The 21,704-nt window shown below is 41.8% G+C and overlaps 1 protein-coding gene across 6 annotated transcripts in view; it reads left to right on the forward strand.

Moving 5' to 3' along the window:
• The window catches only part of LOC134354867 (cytochrome P450 2J4-like), a 105,267-nt gene that overhangs the window by 42,197 nt on the left and 41,366 nt on the right, over positions 1-21,704 (forward strand). For 5 of the 6 annotated variants that reach the window (XR_010019910.1, XM_063064279.1, XM_063064280.1 and 2 more), the window contains exons 8-9: positions 7,487-7,628; positions 9,192-9,315. Coding sequence is in view for 5 of the 6 variants with exons in the window: in XM_063064279.1 (XP_062920349.1) it covers positions 7,487-7,628; positions 9,192-9,315 (266 nt within the window). In the remaining variant the exon portion in view is untranslated. The remainder of the gene's footprint in view (positions 1-7,486; positions 7,629-9,191; positions 9,316-21,704) is intronic. The other variant, XM_063064282.1, reaches the window with a different exon arrangement.

A 21,704-nucleotide genomic window follows, 5' to 3' on the forward strand; every position in this document is an offset into this window, starting at 1 on the left:
TGGCTTTTGTTGACTTGAATCTCTCTCCTTGTTCCATCCTCAAAGTCCACTCTTTATCCTTAGTTTTCCTCGGAACATGATGTGAAAAATGGATTAACACCACATATCCTTTCAGGAGTAAAACATATGTGCACACAAACAAACGAGGATGTAATGAAGACCATAAGGACAATTTGCTTGTTATTGCCTTGCATCTTAGAAAAATTGGTTGAGAACAGTCAGAGCTTGCATTTTCAAGCTACAATGACCTCATCCAGCTCTGCAGCAGAAGAAGCATACTGATGGGTTTCACATTAACACCTTAATTTACAACTTGGGGGAAGCGAAATACTGCTTCTTCCTACTCCCTACATAAACATTCGTAATAAGGTGGATGAATTGAAAGTGCAGATTGTTATTAATGATTATGATATAGTTGGGATCACAGAGACATGGCTCCAGGGTGACCAGGGATGGGAGCTCAATGTTCAGGGATATTCAATATTCAGGAGGGATAGACATGAAGGAAGGGGAGGTGGGGTGGCGTTGCTGGTTAAAGAAGAGATTAATGCAATAGAAAGGAAGGACATAAGCCGGGAAAATGTGGAATCGATATGGGTAGAGCTGCGTAACACTAAGGGGCAGAAGACGCTGGTGGGAGTTGTGTACAGGCCACCTAACAGTAGTAGTGAGGTCGGAGATGGTATTAAACAGGAAATTAGAAATGTGTGCAATAAAGGAACAGCAGTTATAATGGGTGACTTCAATCTACATGTAGACTGGGTGAACCAAATTGGTAAAGGTGCTAAGGAAGAGGATTTCTTGGAATGTATGCGGGATGGTTTTTTGAACCAACATGTCGAGGAACCAACTAGAGAGCAGGCTATTCTGGACTGGGTTTTGAGCAATGAGGAAGGGTTAATTAGCGATCTTGTCGTGAGAGGCCCCTTGGGTAAGAGTGACCATAATATGGTGGAATTCTTAATTAATATGGAGAGTAAGATAATTAATTCAGAAACAAAGGTTCTGAACTTAAAGAGGGGTAACTTTGAAGGTATGAGACGTGAATTAGCTAAGATAGACTGGCAAATGACACTTAAAGGATTGACGGTGGATATGCAATGGCAAGCATTTAAAGGTTGCATGGATGAACTACAACAATTGTTCATCCCAGTTTGGCAAAAGAATAAATCAAGGAAGGTAGTGCACCCGTGGCTGACGAGAGAAATTAGGGATAGTATCAATTCCAAAGAAGTAGCATACAAATTAGCCAGAGAAAGTGGCTCACCTGAGGACTGGGAGAAATTCAGAGTTCAGCAGAGGAGGACAAAGGGCTTAATTAGGAAGGGGAAAAAAGATTATGAGAGAAAACTGGCAGAGAACATAAAAACGGACTGTAAAAGCTTTTATAGATATGTAAAAAGGAAAAGACTGGTAAAGACAAATGTAGGTCCCCTGCAGACGGAAACAGGTGAATTGATTATGGGGAGCAAGGACATGGCAGACCAATTGAATAAGTACTTTGGTTCTGTCTTCACTAAGGAGGACATAAATAATCTTCCAGAAATAGTAAGGGACAGAGGGTCCAGTGAGATGGAGGAACTGAGTGAAATACATGTTAGTAGGGAAGTGGTGTTAGGTAAATTGAAGGGGTTGAAGGCAGATAAATCCCCAGGGCCAGATGGTCTGCATCCTAGAGTGCTTAAGGAAGTAGCCCAAGAAATAGTGGATGCATTAGTGATAATTTTTCAAAACTCGTTAGATTCTGGACTAGTTCCTGAGGATTGGAGGGTGGCTAATGTAACCCCACTTTTTAAAAAAGGAGGGAGAGAGAAACCGGGGAATTATAGGCCGGTTAGCCTAACGTCGGTGGTGGGGAAACTGCTGGAGTCAGTTATCAAGGATGTGATAACAGCACATTTGGAAAGCGGTGAAATGATCGGACAAAGTCAGCATGGATTTGTGAAAGGAAAATCATGTCTGACGAATCTCATAGAATTTTTTGAGGATGTAACTAGTAGAGTGGATAGGGGAGAACCAGTGGATGTGGTATATTTGGATTTTCAAAAGGCTTTTGACAAGGTCCCACACAGGAGATTAGTGTGCAAACTTAAAGCACACGGTATTGGGGGTAAGGTATTGGTGTGGGCGGAGAATTGGTTAGCAGACAGGAAGCAAAGAGTGGGAATAGACGGGACCTTTTCAGAATGGCAGGCGGTAACTTGTGGGGTACCGCAAGGCTCAGTGCTGGGACCCCAGTTGTTTACAATATATGTTAATGACTTGGATGAGGGAATTAAATGCAGCATCTCCAAGTTTGCGGATGACACGAAGCTGGGTGGCAGTGTTAGCAGTGAGGAGGATGCTAAGAGGATGCAGGGTGACTTGGATAGGTTGGGTGAGTGGGCAAACTCATGGCAGAGGCAATTTAATGTGGATAAATGTGAAGTTATCCACTTTGGTGGCAAAAATAGGAAAACAGATTATTATCTGAATGGTGGCCAATTAGGAAAAGGGGAGGTGCAACGAGACCTGGGTGTCATTATACACCAGTCATTGAAAGTGGGCATGCAGGTACAGCAGGCGGTGAAAAAGGCGAGTGGTATGCTGACATTTATAGCGAGAGGATTCGAGTACAGGAGCAGGGAGGTACTACTGCAGTTGTACAAGGCCTTGGTGAGACCACACCTGGAGTATTGTGTGCAGTTTTGGTCCCCTAATCTGAGGAAAGACATCTTTGCCATAGAGGGAATACAAAGAAGGTTCACCAGATTGATTCCTGGGATGGCAGGTCTTTCATATGAAGAAAGACTGGATGAACTGGGCTTGTACTCGTTGGAATTTAGAAGATTGAGGGGGGATCTGATTGAAACGTATAAGATCCTAAAGGGATTGGACAGGCTAGATGCAGGAAGATTGTTCCCGATGTTGGGGAGGTCCAGAACGAGGGGTCACAGTTTGAGGATAGAGGGGAAGCCTTTTAGGACCGAGATTAGGAAAAACTTCTTCACGCAGAGAGTGGTGAATCTGTGGAATTCTCTGCCACAGCAAACTGTTGAGGCCAGTTCATTGGCTATGTTTAAGAGGGAGTTAGATATGGCCCTTGTGGCTACAGGGGTCAGGGGGTATGGAGGGAAGGCTGGGGCGGGGTTCTGAGTTAGATGATCAGCCATGATCATAATAAATGGCGGTGCAGGCTCGAAGGGCCGAATGGCCTACTCCTGCACCTATTTTCTATGTTTCTATGTTTCTAAACCACTAATTTGCACCATCCACCCCTATATTGACAGCCATAGAATCATCCTCTCTTGCTCAGCAGGGAGGTTGGTTCCAACTTTACAAAACATTGGTTGTTCCTTAGCTGGAGCATTACACACAGTTCTGGTCGCCACACTATATGAAAGATGTGACATTGCTGGAGAGGGTACAGAGGAAATTCACCCGGATGTTCCCCAGGATGGGATGTTTCAGTAATGAGGAGAGATTGCAGAGTCTGTGTCTGTTCTTTCTGGAACAAAGGAGGTCCAGAAGTGAGACGATTGAGATATATAAAATTATGAAGGGTGTAGATAGGGTAGTCTGCAGGAAACTATTCTCCATATCAGTGATAGACACCCTTAAGTTCATAAATTTAGGAAGGGATCACTGATTTAGAGGAGATCTGAGAGGGACTTTTTCACTTGGTGAATGAGTGGGAACTTTTCACTCAATAAATGATGAAAACATTGCCTGAAAGAATGCAGGAAGTAGAGCAATTTAAGTGCTCACCCAGTCACTTCTAAAATGTCAAGTCAAGTCAAGTCAAGTCGCTTTTATTGTCATTTCAACCATAACTGCTGGTACAATACACAGTAAAAACGAAACAACGATTCTCCAGGACCATGGTGCTACATGAAACAACACAAAACTACACTAGACTATCTGAAACAACACTAAACTACACTAAACTATGTGAAACAACACAAAATCAGGCCTACCCGGGACTACATGAAGTGCAAGACAGTACAATAATTAATAAACAAGACAATAGGCACAGTAAAGGACAAATTACAATATAATAATAAATGATGTAAACGTAAGCAATGTAAACAATGTTTCAGCAGGAATTGAGAAAGAAATGAGCAAAAATTGCAAAGGGAGTGGAGTGGTGTTCAGTTGTGTGTGTGTGTGTGTGTGTGTGTGTGTTGGTGTCAAACTAGACTCTGGGAATTAAAGATTCTAATGGCTTGGGGGAAGAAACTGTTACACAGTCTGGTCGTGAGAACCCGAATGCTTCATTACCTATTTCCAGATGGCAGGAGGGAGAAGAGTTTGTATGAGGGGTGCGTGGGGTCCTTCACAATGCTGTTAGCTTTGCGGATGCAGCGTGTGGTGTAAATGTCTGTAATGGCGGGAAGAGAGACCGATGATCTCTTCAGCTGACCTCACTATCCGCTGCAGGGTCTTGCAATCCGAGACGGTGCAACTTCCGAACTAGGCAGTAATGCAGCCGCTCAGGATGCTCTTGATACATACCCTGTAGAATGTGGTGAGGATGTGGGGTGGAAGATGAACTTTTCTCAGCCTTCGCAGAAAGTAGAGACGCTGCTGGGCTCTCTTGGCTATGGAGCAGGTGTTGAGGGACCAGGTGAGATTCTCCGCCAGGTGAACATCAAGAAATTTCGTGCTCTTAATGATCTCTACGGAGGAGCCATCAATGTCAGTGGAGAGTGGTCGCTCGGTGCTCTCCTGAAGCCAACAACCATCTCTTTTGTTTCGTTCACATTCAGATACAGTTAAGTGCTGACAGCATTTAAGAAGCATCTGGATGAGCATTGAATTGTTTGGGCATAGAAGAATATTATTCATGCTGGAGAATGGGATTAAGGCATAGAAGAAGAATTAGGCTATTCAGCCCACTGAGTCTGCTCCACCATTTCATAAAGGCTGATCCATTTCCCTCTCAACCCCTATTTTCCTGCTTTTTCCCCAGAACCTTTCACCTCTCACTAATCAAGAACCTATCAACCTCAACCTTAAATGCACTCAGTGACCTGGCCTCCATAGCCACCTGTGGCAACAAATTCCATAGGTTCTTCACCCTCGGCTAAAGAAATTTCACTTTATCTCTGTTCTAAATGGATATCCCTCTAAGCTGAGGCTATGCTCTCTGGTCGTTGATGCTCCCTACCAAAGGAAACATCCACTTCATATCCACTCTATCTAGGCCTTTCAGCATTTGATAGGTTTCAATGAGATCCCCTCCCCCTCATTCTTCAAAACTGCAGTGAGCACTGGCCCAGAACCTTCATTCACTGCTCATATGATGACCCGTTCATTCCTGGAATCATTCTCGTGAGCCTCCTCTGAGCCTTCTCCAATGTCAGCACGTCTTTTCTTAAATAAGGGACCAAAACTACTCACAATACTCCATGAGGTTTCACCAATGCCTTATACAGCCCCAGCATTACATCTTTGCTTTTATATTCTAGTCTTCTTGAAATGAATATTAATATTGCATTTGCCTTCCTCACCACCAATTCAACCTACAAATTAACCTTTAGAGAATCCTGTGTGAGAACTGCCCAATCTGTTTGCTCCTCACATTTTTGAATTTTCTCCCCATTTAGAAAAGTCTAATAGAAAAGTGTTTGCTTGATCAAACACTTCCTAACACTGTATCCATCTGCCACCTCTTTGCCCATTCTATTAATCTGTCTAAATCCTTCTCAGCCTCTCTTCTTCCTCAACCCTACGTGCACTTCCACCTGTCTTTGATTCGTCCGCAAACCTGACCACAAAGCCATCAATTTCATCATCTAAATCGTTGACATATTGTACAATGTAAAAAGAAGCAGCTCAATACATACCCCTTGGAATGTCTCTAGTCACTAGCAGCCAATCTGAAAAGGATCCTTTTATTCCCACTCTTTGTCTCCTGCCAATCAGCCAATGCTGTATCCATGCTAGTATTTTTCCTGTGCTCTTATCTTGTTAAGCAGCCTTGGTGCGGCACCTTATCAAAGGCCTTTTGAAAATCCAAGTACACAACATCCACTGATTTTCCTTTGTCTGTCCTGCTTGTTATTTATTCAATGAATTCCAACGGATTTGTCCGACAAGGTTTTCCCTCAAGGAAACCATGCTGACTTTGGCTTACTTTGTCATGTACCTCCAAGTACCCCAAAACCACATCCTTAATAATCAACTTCAACATCTTCCCAACCACTGAGGTCTGGCTAACTTGCCTATAAAGTCCTTTGCAACACACACAAAATGCTGGAGGAACTCAGCAGGCCAGGCAGCATCAATTTAAAAGAATAAACAGCCGACATTTCAAGCTGAGACCCTTAATCAGTACTGATTTTGTGTATGTGTTTGGATTTCCAGCATCTGCTGATTTTCTTGTGTCTATAAATTCCTTTCTTCTGCCTTGAAAGAGTGTAATGACATTTGCAATTTTCCAGTCCTCTGGAACCATGCCAGAATCTATTGATTCTTGAAAGATCGTCACTAATGCCTCCACAATCTCTTCAGCTACCTCTTTTAGAACCCTTGGGTGTAGTCCATCAGGGTTCAGGTGGCTTCTCTACCTTTATCTTTCACCATCTCGCTAGGGATAGCAACTGCACTCACTTCTGCCCCTTGACACTGTGAAACTTCCAGCATACTACTAGTGAAGATTGATGCAAAATACAAGTTCAGTTCGTCTGCCATTTATTGGCTAGCTTACTTTCATAGTTCATCTTGTCCCCACCCCCACCACCACCAATGATTTCTTTAGTTGCCTACTGGTAATTTTTAAAAAATTCCCAATCCTTTAACTTTCTGCTAATTTTTACTCTATTATATGCCCTCCTCTTTCGCTTTGACTTCCCTTATCAGCAACAGTTGTGTTATCCTGCCTTTAGAATACTTTCTCTTCTTTGAAGTGCATCTATTCTGTGCCTTCTGAATTGCTCCCAGAAACTCTAGCCATTAAAATTCTGCCATCATCCCTGCAAGTGTCACTTTCCAGTCAAGTTTGGCCAGCTCCTCTCTCATGCCTCTGTAGAGCTGATACATTTAAATTTAGCTTCTATGTTTCAAATTGCAGGGTAAATTTTATCACAGTTTCCTAACGGTTCCATTACCTTAAGTTCAAGTTAATTTAACAACACCCAATTAATATGGGTGGATGCCCAGAGGTCTTGATGGTCATTGTGGGCCAGATGGCTGTCTATGTCTCCATCTCACCTGGACTCACCCTGGGACTATTGCTGGCTCTTGAGCAGAACGGACTTGTATAGAACTCAACTAGTGAATGTTGTTGACTTGCATATTTATTTAACTTTTGCAACATGCAGGGGTAATGATGAAACTCAGCAACCATATTAAGATGGTCCCTTGGGCTTCTGTTCAGTTGTATTTTGGTTTTTAATGAGTTGAAGCTCTATATATCTTCTAGCCTTTCTTCACATCCAAGCTTAGATATAGGAGATTGAAACTTTCTATTTCATTTGACATGTATTTCTTGTTTGGTCGTTAGGGCACACAAGTAATTGCAAACCTCTACTCAGTGTTGATGGACAAATCAGAATGGGAAACACCTGAGGAATTTAATCCTGAACACTTCCTGAACAAAGATGGGAAATTTGTGAGAAAGGAAGCATTTGTCGCTTTCTCTGGAGGTAAATAGTTTCATTTATGTCACGGTATATGGCAGAAATTAGTAATTAGTTGAAAATTTTAGGAGTGAATGAAAGAAAGAAAGCAGCTTCCTTGTTATTTATTTGGTTCAAGTTACTCGGATTGTACTGTATATCATGTCCATTTCTGTCGACCTGACAGATTAACCTTTTACATGTGGATCCTTCAATATTTTTGATAGAATGGATACTACAATTTGGAGAATCTTTTAAAACAATCGAATGAACAGAAGTTCGTAATCTTTACGGGGAAAGTGACTACAAACTTTTAGCTTCTTCATAATGCTAGTTTGTACTAATAAATAACACAAATGAAAATCTTCATATTCACCATCATTATTCTGACATTTTTATTTTATCTAGCCAACTATAAAGGCAACTTGCATCTCATTTCTGAATATATTATTTATTTTCTAAGATAAGAGCCTGAAAATATTGAGGAAACAGACTATTTTGAAAAAGGATCTAGTGCTTTCCTGGTGTATGTGACAAACAAACTCACTCTTTTTGGGTTTCCCGGTACAGTTATTGATTATAACTGATATTTCAATGACAGACTCTGCCATCTTCATCAGGGATGATACCTGGGCTTGTCTCGTCCCGTGGTATTTATGTTGTTTATTAAATAGATTATTTTTGCTTGATCATTTACCAACTTCTTTGGTTTGTTATGATATTATCCAATTGATATAATCCTTCCAGGAAGTGTTTACATGAATAGTCTTTGGCCTTCTAGGTACCAGGTGGTGTTCCAGAAAGTGGAACCATTTCACTTTCCCCAATACCGTGACTGTAATATGCCTGCTGTGCTGTTCAAACCACATACCTCCTTCCAATACACTCTGGATATGGTCAGATATGAGCTGCCGTTATATATGAAGCATTTGATCATGCTTATTTATCTGCGTTGTATTAGTTCCTTCAGGATAATTCTCCCATCCAGACCAAACTATTACCATTGAAAACGTGAAGTTTAGTTTGGCTTAAGAACAACTGCTTTTTTCACTTAAAGCGTTCAATATATTCACTTTTTTTGAGAAATGGTATTAAAATTAAACTGATGGGGATATCAGAAGATGGATTTGCTTGACATCTTTTTAATGGATACAAATTAAAATGAATGTGTATTAAAAATTAAGTTAAACCAACTTTCTGCATTTGCAGTAATATACATGCATTCATGTTTTTAAATGGTGTTCATAGTGGAAACCAAGCAAATTATTTCTAGGCTCCATTCCTTTCTAATCTAAGTAATGCATTCTGAGGGAATTGCTGATCCAATTGATTCAAATCCAGCCCAAGGTCAGCCAATGAAAGAAACTCTTCTCCACTTGTGAAGATATTTTCTGAATCTTATTCAGGAACCACTGATTGCAAGGATTATACCTCAGCCCCCAAAATTATGTTATGATTGAGCAGATAAAGAGAAGATTGTGCTGGGTACTTATACTTGGGGTGCTTCAATATTTATTCTCGACCCCGGTGAATAGAAAGATTATTTCACATGCCTGTAATTATATAATGCATATGTCTATTCATTTGCAGGAAAACGCAACTGCATGGGAGAACCACTGGCTAGAATGCAATTGTTCCTTTTCTTCACTTCTTTAATGCAGAAGTTCAAATTTGTTTTTCCTGTGGGTGTCAAGCCAAGTTTTGAAGCTGTAATGTATGTATTACATAGCCCTCAGCCATACAAGATATGCGCAGTTCCACGCTGAACCAAGGGAGCAGTAGTATCTATTGTATGACACAATACCTTGGCTCCTTGGACCAGCTTTCTATCTTTCCTCTTTGCAAAACTGAATCCTCTTTAATTCAAGATCACTAAGAAATCTCCCTTTTAAAATCAATGTTTCAATAAATGTGTTATTCTAATGCTTTGTGGAAACACGAGGAAAGGAAGCATTCAATTGTAAAGAAGATCAGAACATTCCCTCGATTTAACACTCCTGAAGTAACTAAGTATTTCTTTCTGGGTCAGCTCTTCCTGCTAATCAAGGCTAAGAACAACCATCTAACTTCTCTTTAGTCTCTCCCTCACATCTTTCCATCCAACAACTGTTCATTGACAGCATCATCTGAAGGCATAAGTCAGTTTTCACGTAGAAGCCCATGACACATTACAATATCTCTAAATACTCATATCTTCTGTATGTCCTGATGAAGATGTTAGTCCATTAACTCTTTATTCCTCTTCATAGATGCTGCCCGGCCTGCTGAGTTCCTTCAGCATTTTCTGTGTGTTACTCTAGATTTCCAGCATCTGCAGAATCTCTTGTATTTAGTTGTTCCTTCACTACTGTATAAGCAGAAATTTCACAATTTCACAAATCAGTCTTGCTACAAGTTCTTCAGCCAATGCCAATTCCACTTCCTTCTCTAATACTTGTCTGAATTAGACCATTTTTTAAACCTTCGAATAGATTACTTAGATGTTCCTAAGCAAAAATACTTACTTCTCCTGTAGAACAATAATATTGAGGCCAACAGAGAAGATTTGAATAACTCACAATTGACCAGAGTCATTACTAGAATTATAAACTAACTTGAAGCCATTAGAAGCTAATCATCTCTACCCTGATTCTTGCCCAGAACAGAATCAGGGGAATGTTTTGGGCGTAAACATCTTCAAATGCTTAATTCTTAATCATCCTTACATGCAAATTCAAATTGCATTTGAATCCTCTGAGATTAGTGTAGTGTGTATGTGCTTGCATAAACTTGGACAGCATTCAGCCTTGGGCAGGTATGTAGCATGTTATATTCACAATGCACAAACTTGTGGCTATAAAAATCTACAAGAGAAAGTCTCACTGCTGTTCTTTGACTTTCAACAAAATCACTACTGTTAAATCCTCGATTATCAAGATACTTGGAAATACAGATTGGATTGGCTAAAACTTCACTGGATTGGTTAACTAAATACTGTGGTTACAAGAATAGGTGAAAGACAGGTTATGTTATGATGCATGACTCCCATTTTGGTTCTCTCAAGACAGAACTCAGGGGAGTGATAGAAGGCAAAATTAGTGTCTCTCTCCCATCATTAAGACATTTAAGACTATCCCATATATGCAACTCATTTGCTTGTCACCACATCCCCCACTCTTGTACATTTATTCTCTCCACTATCAGCAAACACATCTTGACTATAATGTACAACATTACAAAATCATTATTCTGACTTACAAGGCTTGTTTGGTAACACTTACCATATCCCTCGCTGCTATCTACCTCAAAAGAGAAAATTAGAGATTTTATAAGAATATCAACACCAAATAGCTTCCCATCAAGTTTCATGTCATTCTGATTCAGAAAGTTTTTTTATGTTCCTTGGTTCATCAAAATTCTGAACTCCCTACCTGACAGTACAGTTGGTAAACACAAGAAATTCTGCAGATGTGGAAAATCCAAAGCAACGAACACAATGCTGGGAGGAACTCAGTAGGTCAGGCAGCATCAATGGAAATGAACAAACAATCAACATTTTGGGCTGAGACTCTTCTTCAGGACTGGAAAGGAATGAGGAAGGTATTGGTTGGGGCAGTTTGTTTCGAGAGGTTGAGACAGAAATTGAGAAAGGACAAGGAGATATCAGAAATAAATCAGGTGAATTTAAGAGTAGGGTGGAAGCTGAAGACGAAGTTGGTGAACTTGACGAGCTCAGCACGGGCACATGAAGCAGCCCAAAGCAGGTATCAACGTAGTGGAGGAAGAGTTGGGGAATGTTACCAGGGAAGGCATGGAACATTGACTGTTCTACATAGCCAATTAAAAAGCAGGCAAAGCTGGGGCCCATGTGGGTGCCCATGGTCACCCCTCAAGTCTAGAGAAAATAGGAGCTGAAGGAGAAATTGTTGAAGGCGAAGACAGTTCTGCCTGATGAAGGAGGGTGGTGATAGAGCGAAACTAGTTGGTCCTTTTATTGACAAAGAAGCAGAAAGTTTTAAGGCCTTCTTGTTGGGGAATAGAAGTGTATAGGGACTGGACAACCATGGTGAAAATAAGGTGGTCAGGGCAAGAGAATTGAAAGTTATTGAGGAGAGCGGGAGCATGAGTAATGTCATGGATGTTGGTGGGAAGGGACTGAACCAAGGAGGATAGAATGGTGTTGAGGTATGAGGACATAAGTTCAGTGGGGCAGGAGCTTGATGAGATCTGTGATGGTCTTGCAGACAGTTTTCTGATGGTTCTGAGTGGAGTCCTCTTCAAGGGGTAGGCATGAGGAGGTGGCTGAGGATTTTTGCCAGGCTTCATCAAGATAGAGTTCAGTGTGCCACACTGCAGTGTAACCCCTTTCACTGCAGGTTTGATGGCAAGATTAGGACTGGTGTATAGAGAGTGGAGAACAGTGTATTCAGAGGGAGTAAGTTTTGAGGAGGAGAGAGGAGTGCTGAGGTTGAGCCGGCTGATATCTTATTGGCAATTAGAGACTAAAAGATGCAGTGAAGGCAGGGAACCAATGTGGGGAATCCAAGAAGAGGAGGAGCATCGGAGATGGGAGAAGGGATCATCAGTGCGGGGTGGGAAATTCTTGCCGAAAAAGTGGGCTTGGAGATGGAGGTGATGGAAAAACAGCTTGGTGTTGGTGTGGGCAAAGGGGGACAAAGTCAAGGCCTTTGCTGAGGTCATCTCAGAGAAGGAAATGGTGAAGGCACAGCAGAGATTAGATCTGGCATGAGAATTGGAGGTGTCATAGGAGAAGGGAATTTTGTGGTGTTCAGGGAAGGTAGGGTGGGACGAAGATGGTGGCTCCGAGGACCCAAGAAGTGACCTTGGATCCTGAGGGACCTGGAATTGGAGGGTGGTGGTGGGGGAAGGGGAGACGGGAGGCCCAGCAGCAGCGAGGTAGGTTGAGGCTGGAGCAAGATCTAAACACTGCACGTTTTGCAGTCTGATAGCATCTAGGGTCACAGGAACCAGCATTGGTGATGAGAGAATCTGAGGTCTGGATCCCCTTCGATCCAGTACAATCGGTATATTTTTATCACAATTCAATTATGGGATATGGTTCAAAACCATGCATTACCATCACTTTCTCAAACGTCTCTCTGGGGTAAGCATGATATGCTGGACCTGCTGTCAATACCCATATCCCATAACTGCATTTTAAAGAAGAATGGCTTCATCACTTGCATATTTATCCGCTTTACTTAATGCTGTCCTGCCCCTTCTTTCACCAACTCCAATATGCAATGTGTTGCCATGTGCATCTTGTCTACTTGAGCACTCAGTCATTGTGATTCAGTCCCAATGATCCACATCAGCTCATGGCATATTGAATAAATAGCCTTAAATCTTCTTGCGCTTTCCCCCTGCCCTGTTCCTGCATCCCACTCCACCTGTCTGCCCTCTCCATCCTGTGTTTCTTTAGTTCCCACATTTTATACATCCAGTCCACTCTTGGTATTAGCCATCCAGGCCCAAATATGTGGAATTTTCTTTCTTAATGCCTACAATTCCTTCTCCAATCTGTTATAAAAATAAATATTGCTGTTCCTCTGTTCTGAGAATTCTTTGGTCACTCGCAATCTCTCCTGCAAGAGCATCATATTCTTGATAACAGTCAGTGAAGCAATTCCAGACAGTTAACTGGAAACAAATATTATAAGTTTCAGCATATCACCCTTATTACGTTATAACATTTAACTGGTCACATGAAGGATCTTTTTTAATTGTTGTGAGTAGATTTTAAAATGTAGCATTCCTAACATAAGGACTACAGTAGAAACTTTGAATTTGGGTATGGAAATCATTTTTAATATATAAGCATACAATTTCTGAGGAGAGCATACATTATTTTCCAAGTATTCACTTCAGTATGCAATGAATCCCATGTCTGGCTTCCAGCTGCAATGTGGAATCTGGTTTTGAAAATCCTGACATTTAAAATGTAGCTGATATTGTGTTCTGAAGAATTTATGTTAACAGTAAGTGCCAATAGAACAGAATACAGCTTATTTTAGATGAATCTTTTTGTCTACATGTTAAATGAGAACAAAAGCAAAGCTAATTCCTGCGCATAGGGTAGCTATCTATAGAATGGGAAAACATTACTATAAAGAATCAACCATCATAACTGCAGTGTTTCCCATTGCTGTGTGAAAATTGGACAACAGCTTTTGAGCACGATATTTGACAATTAAATGCATAAATCAAAAAAATTATGTGTAAGCTCTTCTCAAAACTTGAATCTAGTTCTTCACATACTGTATATTGAATCATGTGAAGTCGTAGATATTGCCTTGCAGATTGAACGTATTAGTATATTTGGGCCTTCTGTAAGTACCCATATAATATTATTATGAGGTGTCATTTATAAAAGTGAAATAATCTCTCTAGCAATGAAAATCAAATTTTTCAGGTTTTAACAATTGTGTGTGATTAAAAAACATCAAAGAAGCAAAAGCCTCAAATTTACATCTTATCAGTTAATTTTAAATAACTTGTTCTTTCTTTACCACTCTTCAAGGGCAAGAGGTAGAAGAAAGGAAACTATAGGCCAGTTAGTCTGACCTCGTTGATGGAGTCAATTATTAAGGACGGGGTTTCAGGGTACTTGGAAGCACATCATAAAATAAGCCATAGTCAGCATGGTTTCCTCAAGGGGTAATCTTGCCTGACAAATCTGTTGGAATTCTTTAAAGAAATAACAAGCAGGAACATCGGTTGATTTTGTATCCTTGAATTTTCAGAAGGCCTTTGACAAGGTGCCACACATGAGGCTGCTTAACAGGGAAAGATTCTAGCATGGATAAAGCAGTAGCTGATTGACAGGAGGCAAAGAGCGGAAATAAAGGGAGTCTTTTCTGGCTGACTGCCAGTGACTGGTGGTGCTCCACAGGGGTCTGTACTGGGACTGATTCATTTATTTTGTATGTCAGTGATTTGGATGATGGAATTGATGACTTTGCTGCAAAGTTTGTAGACGATATGAAGGTAGAGTGCCCATAAAAACTATTGCCCCTCCCCCTGGAAGTTTTCATGTCTTATTGTTTTACAACATTGAATCAGTGGATTTAATTTGGCTTTTTAGACACTGATCAACAGAAAAGATTCTTTTGTGTCAAAATGAAAACAAATTTCTGCAAATTGGTCTAATTATTAAACCCACACTAATTGATTGTATAATTACTCAACCCCTTCAAGTCAGTATTTAGTAGATGCACCTTTGGCAGCAATTGCAGCTTTGAGTTTGTGTGGATAGGTTTCTATCTGGACACGCAATTTTTCCCCATTCTTTACAAAACTGCTCAAGTTCTGTCAGATTGCTTAGGGATCGTGAGTGAACAGCCGTTTTCAAGTCCATCCACAAGTTGTCAATTGGATTGAGGTATGGACTCTGACTTGGCCACTCCAGGACATTAACTTTGTTGATTTTAAGCAATTCCTGTGTAGCTGTGGCTTTATACTTGGGGTCATTGTCTTGCTGGAAAATAAATCTCCTCCCAAGTCGCAGTTCGCTTGCAGATTGCATCATGTTTTCTTCCAGGATTTCCAGGTAAAATTTTGCTGCATTAATGTTACCTTCTGGTTTCACAAGTCTTCCTGAGCCTGCTGCTGTGAAGCATCCCCACAGCATGATGCAGCCACCACCTTCCTTCTACGGTAGAGATGGTGCATCCTTCTGCAGACTCATGCTTCCTCAGAACTACTTGTCCCTCCCCCTATGTTTGTATCATCTGAAAAGATGGCCACACATCATCAATTCTGTCATCCAGATCGTTGACATATAATATGAAAAGTAGCGACCCAACACCAGCGACTACAGAAATCTTCATCTGCAGGCAAACAGAAACGTTCCCTTTATTTACACTCTTTGCATTCTGCCAGGCAGCCAATTTTGTGTCCATGGTAGTATCTTTGCTGTAGAGAATGGGCAAAGAAATGGCAGATGGAAGACACTGTAAGGTAATGTATGGCCATGCATTTTGATACAAAGAATAAAGGCATAGATAATTATCTAAATGGGCAGCGTATTCTGAAATCAGAGGTGCAAAGGGACTTGAGAGAACCAGTACAGGATTACCTAAAGGTTAACTTGACTTGCAGGTTGAATCAGTAGTAAGGAAGGCAAATATAATGTTATCATTCACTTCAAGAGGACTAGAATATAAAAACAATGATGTAATGCTGAGGCTTTATAAGGCATTGGTCAAACCACATATGGAGTATTGTGAGCATGTTTGGGCCCCATTTCTAATACTGGCACTGGAGAGGGTCCAGAGGAGGTTTATGAAAACTATCATAGGAATGAAAGGGTTAATGTACGAGACGTATTTAATAGCTGTTGGCCCATATTCACTGGATTTCAGAAGAATGAGGGGAATCTCTTTTAAACCTACTGAATATTGAAAGGCCTAAATAGAGTAATGGGAGAGCCGAGGACTGGAAGACACAGCATCAGAATATGAGGACATAACTTTACAACAGAAGTGAGGAGGAATTTCTTTAGCCTGAAGGTTGTGAATCTGTAGAATTTATTGCCATGGACAGCTGTACAGGTCAAGTCATTGAGTATATTTATAATCGCAAGTCAATAGGTCCTTGATTATTAGGGGGTTTCAAAATTAATGGGAAGTAGTGGAGAATGGGTTGACAGGGAAAATAATCCAGCCATAACTGAATGGCAAAGCAGACTTGATGGCCAAATGGCCTAAATCTGCTCCTGTGTCTTGTGGTTTTATGGTCAATTAGAATAATTCAAAAACACAATTAAAAGAAATCTAGATTAGATTAACTGAATTAAAACTGGTGGTTTAGTAGACACTGAAGTGGGTGGTCTAAGATTACAGTGGGATCTAGGCCAACCTAATGAAGTGGGCCTAGGAACGGCAGATGGAATTTAACTTGGACAAGTGTGAGGTGTTATACTTCGGTAAGTTAAACCAGTGCAGGATTTGCACAGTAGGTGCCATGGCTCTGAGGAGTATTGTAGAATGAAGAGACAAAGGGATACAAGTTCATAGATTCTGATCATAACATGCTAATGAATGAATCACTGATCTGTTCATTGCAATTATTTTCATTGACGTGGATCTTGCAAGGACACAGAATGACAGGGAAGCTGCAGAACTTAGTCATGGAAACATAGTTCATTGAATATTTTAAAAAATTTTTTGAGGATGTGACTAAACACATTGATGGAGTTAGAGCAGTAGATGTAGTGTATATGGATTTCAGCAAGGCATTTGATAAGGTACACCGTGCAAGGCTGATTGAGAAAGTAAGGAGGCATGGGATCCAAGGGGATATTGCTTTGTGGATCCAGAATTGGCTTACCACAGAGTGGTTGTAGACGGGTCATATTCTGTTTGAAGGTTGGTGACCAGTGGTGTGCCTCAGGGATCAGTTCTGGGACCCCTACTCTTCGTAATTTTTATAAATGACCTTGATGAGGAAGTGGACGGATAGGTTAGTAAACTTGCTGATGACACAAAGGTTGGGGAGGTTGTGGATAGTGTGGAGGGCTGTCAGAGGTTACAGCGGGACAATGATAGGATGCAAAACTGGGCTGAGAAGTGGCAGCTGCAGTTCAACCCAGGTAAGTGTGAGGTGGTTCATTTTGGTAGGACAAATATGACGGCAGAATATAGTATTAATAGAACATAGAACATAGAATATTACAGCACAGTACAGGCCCTTCGGCCCACAATGTTGTGCTGACCTTCAAACCCTGCCTCCCATATAAGTCCCCAACTTAAATTCCTCCATATACCTGTCCAGTAGTCTCTTAAACTTCACTAGTGTATCTGCCTCCACCACTGACTCAGGCAGTGCATTCCACACACCATAGGACTATAGAACCATAGAAACTACAGCACAGAAACACACCTTTTGGCCCTTCTTGGCTGTGCCGAACCATTTTCTGCCTAGTCCCACTGACCTGCACACGGACCATATCCCTCCATACACCTCCCAACCATGTATCTGTCCAATTCATTCTTAATGTTAAAAAGGAACGCGCATTTACCACCTTGTCTGGCAGCCCATTCCATACTCCCACCACTCTCTGTGTGAAGAAGCCCCCCCAATGTTCCTTTTAAACTTTTCCCCCCATGCTTAACCCATGTCCTCTGGTTTTTTTCTCCCCTTGCCTCAGTGGAAAAAGCCTGCTTGCATTCACTCTATCAATACCCATCATAATTTTATATACCTCTATCAAATCTCCCCTCATTCTTCTACTCTCCAGGGAATAAAGTCCTAACCTATTCAACCTTTCTCTGTAACTGAGTTTCTCAAGTCCTGGCAACATCCTTGTAAACCTTCTCTGCACTCTTTCAACCTTATTTATATCCTTCCTGTAATTTGGTGACCAAAACTGAACACAATACTCCCGATTCGGCCTCACCAATGCCTTATACAACCTCATCATAACATTCCAGTTCTTATACTCAATACTTTGATTAATAAAGGCCAATCTACCAAAAAGCTCTCTTTACGACCCTATCTACCTGTGACGCCACTTTTAGGGAATTTTGTATCTGTATTCCCAGACCCCTCTGTTCCACTGCACTCCTCAGTGCCTTACCATTAACCCTGTATGTTCTACCTTGGTTTGTCCTTCCAACATGCAATACCTCACACTTGTCTGTATTAAACTCCATCTGCCATTTCTCAGCCCATTTTTCCAGCTGGTCCAATTCCCTCTGCAGGCTCTGAAAACCCTCCTCACTGTCTACTACACCTCCAATCTTTGTATCATCAGCAAATTTGCTGATCCAATTTACCACATTATCATCCAGATCATTGATATAGATGACAAATAACAATGGACCCAGCACTGATCCCTGTGGCACACCACTAGTCACAGGCCTCCACTCTGAGAAGCAATTCTCTACTACCACTCTTTGGCTTCTTCCATTGAGCCAATGTCTAATCCAATTTACCACCTCTCCATGTATACCTAGCGACTGAATTTTCCTAACTAACCTCCCATGCCGGATCTTGTCAAAGGCCTTACTGAAGTCCATGCAGACAATATCCACTGCCTTCCCTTCATCCACTTTCCTGGTAACCTCCTCGAAAAACTCCAATAGATTGGTCAAACATGACCTACCACGCACAAAGCCATGTTGACTCTCCCTAATAAGTCCCTGTCTATGCAAATGCTTGTAGATTCTGTCTCTTAGTACTCCCTTCAATAACTTACCTACTACTGACGTTAAACTTACTGGCCTATAATTTCCCAGTTTACTTTTCGATCCTTTTTTAAACAACGGAACAACATGAGCCACTCTCCAATCCTCCGGCACCTCACCTGTAGACAGCGACATTTTAAATATTTCTGCCAGGGCCCCTGCAATTTCAACATTAGTCTCCTTCAAGGTCCGAGGGAACACCCTGTCAGGTCCTGGGGTTTTACCTACTTTAATTTTCCTCAAGACAGCAAGGACCTCCTCCTTTTCGATCTGTACAGATCTGCACCAACTGCTCTCTGAGTAAAAATCCTTCCTCTGATATCACCCTTGAACTTCCCACCCCTTACCTTAAAGCCATGTCCTCTTGTGTTGAGCAGTGGTGCCCTGGGGAAGATACGCTGGCTATCCACTCTATCTATTCCTCTTATTATCTTGTACACCTCTATCATGTGTCCTCTCATCCTCCTCTCCCAAGAGTAAAACCCTAGCTCCCTTAATCTCTGATCATAATCCATACTCTCTAAACCAGGCAGCATCCTGGAAAATCTCCTCTGTATCCTTCCCAATGCTTCCACATCCTTCCTATAGTGACGCGACCAGAACTGGACACAGTACTCCAAGTGTGGCCTAACCAGAGTTTTATAGAGCTGCATCATTACATCGAGCTCTTAAACTCTATCCCTCGACTTATGAAAGCTAACACCCCATAAGCTTTCTTAACTACCCTATCCACCTGTCAGGCAACTTTCAGGGATCTGTGGACATGTACCCCCAGATCCCTCTGCTCCCCACACTAGCAAGTATCATGCCATTTACGTTGTACTCTGCCTTGGAGTTTGTCCTTCCAAAGTGTACCACCTCACACTTCTCTGGGTTGAACTCAATCTGCCACTTCTCAGCCCACTTCTGCATCCTATCAATGTCTCTCTGCAATCTTTGACAATCCTCTACATTATCTTCAACACCACCAACCTTTGTGTCATCTGCAAACACGCCAACCCACCCTTCTACCCCGACATCCATGTCGTTAATAAAAATCACGAAAAGTAGAGGTCCCAGAACAGATCCTTGTGGGACACCACTGGTCACAATCCTCCAATCTGAATGTACTCCCTCCAGCATGACCCTCTGTCTTCTGCAGGCAAGCCAATTCTGAATGCACCTGGCCAAACTTCCCTGGATCCCATGCCTTCTGACTTCCTGAATAAGCTTATGGTGTGGAACCTCGTCAAATGCCTGACTAAAATCCATATAGATCACATCCACTGCACTACTGTCATCTATATGCCTGGTCACCTCCTCAAAGAACTCTATCAGGCTTGTTAGACACGATCTGCCATTCACAAAGCTATGCTGACTGTCCCTGATCAGACCATGATTCTCTAAATGCCCATAAATCCTGTCTCTAAGAATCTTTTCCAACAGCTTTCCCACCACAGACATAAGGCTTACTGGTCTATAATTACCCGGACTATTCCTACTACCTTTTTTGAACAAGGGGACAACATTCGCCTCCCTCCAATCCTCCGGTACGATTCCCGTGGACAACGAGGAAATAAAGATCCGAGCCAGAGGCTCAGCAATCTCTTCCCTCGCCTCGTGGAGCAGCCTGGGGAATATTCCGTCAGGCCCTGGGGACTTACTCGTCCTAATGTATTTTAACAACTCCAACACCTCCTCTCCCTTAATATCAACATGTTCCAGAACATCAACCTCACTCATATTGTCCTCACCTCCATCAAGTTCCCTCTCATTGGTGAACACCGAAGAGAGGTATTCATTGAGGATCTTGCTCATTTCCACAGCCTCCAGGCACATCTTCCCACCTTTATCTCTAATTGGTCCTACTTTCACTCCTGTCATCCTTTATTTCTTCACATAGTTGAAGAATGCCTTGGGGTTTTCCTTTACCCTACTCGCCAAGGCCTTCTCATGCCCCCTTCTTGCTCTTCTCAGCCCCTTCTTAAGCTCCTTTCTTGCTTCCCTATATTCCTCAATAGACCCATCTGATCCTTGCTCGCTAAACCTCATGTATGCTGCCTTCTTCCACCTGACTAGATTTTCCACCTCACTTGTCACCCATGGTTCCTTCACCCTACCATTCTTTATCTTCCTCACCGGGACAAATTGATCCCTAACATCCTGCAAGAGATCTCTAAGCATCGACCACATGTCCATAGTACATTTCCCTGCAAAAACATCATCCCATTTCACACCCGCAAGTTCTAGCCTTATAGCCTCATAATTTGCCCTTCCCCAATTAAAAATTTCCTGTCCTCTCTGATTCTATCCTTTTCCATGATAATGCTAAAGGCCAGTGAGCAGTGGTCGCTGTCCCTCATTTGCTCATCCACTGAGAGATCTGTGGGTGACCTGGTTCATTACCTAGTACTAGATCTAGTATGGCATTCCTCCTAGTCGGCCTGTCCACATACTGTGACAGGAATCCATCCTGGACACACTTAACAAACTCTGCCTCATCTTAACCCTTGGAACTATTCAGGTGCCAATCAATATTAGGGAAGTTAAAGTCACCCATGATAACAACCCTGCTATTTTTGCACCTTTCCAAATCTGCCTCCCAATCTGCTCCTCTGTATCTCTGCTGCTACCAGGGGGCCTATAGAATACCCTCAATAGAGTAACTGCTCCCTTCCTGTTCCTGACTTCCACCCATATTGACTCAAAAGAGGATCCTGCTACATTACCCACCCTTTCTGTAGCTGTAATAGTATCCCTGACCAGTAATGGGATACTATTACCCTTCCTCCCCTTTTTCCACCCTCTCTATCCCTTTTGAAGCACTGAAATCCAGGAATATTGAGAATCCATTCCTGCCCTGGTGCCAGCCAACTCTCTGTAATGGCCACTACATCATAATTCCATGCATGTATCCAAGCTCTCAGTTCATCAC

Source organism: Mobula hypostoma, chromosome 12 (genome assembly GCF_963921235.1).
Source record: "Mobula hypostoma chromosome 12, sMobHyp1.1, whole genome shotgun sequence".
Classification (NCBI taxonomy): Eukaryota; Metazoa; Chordata; class Chondrichthyes; order Myliobatiformes; family Myliobatidae; genus Mobula; species Mobula hypostoma.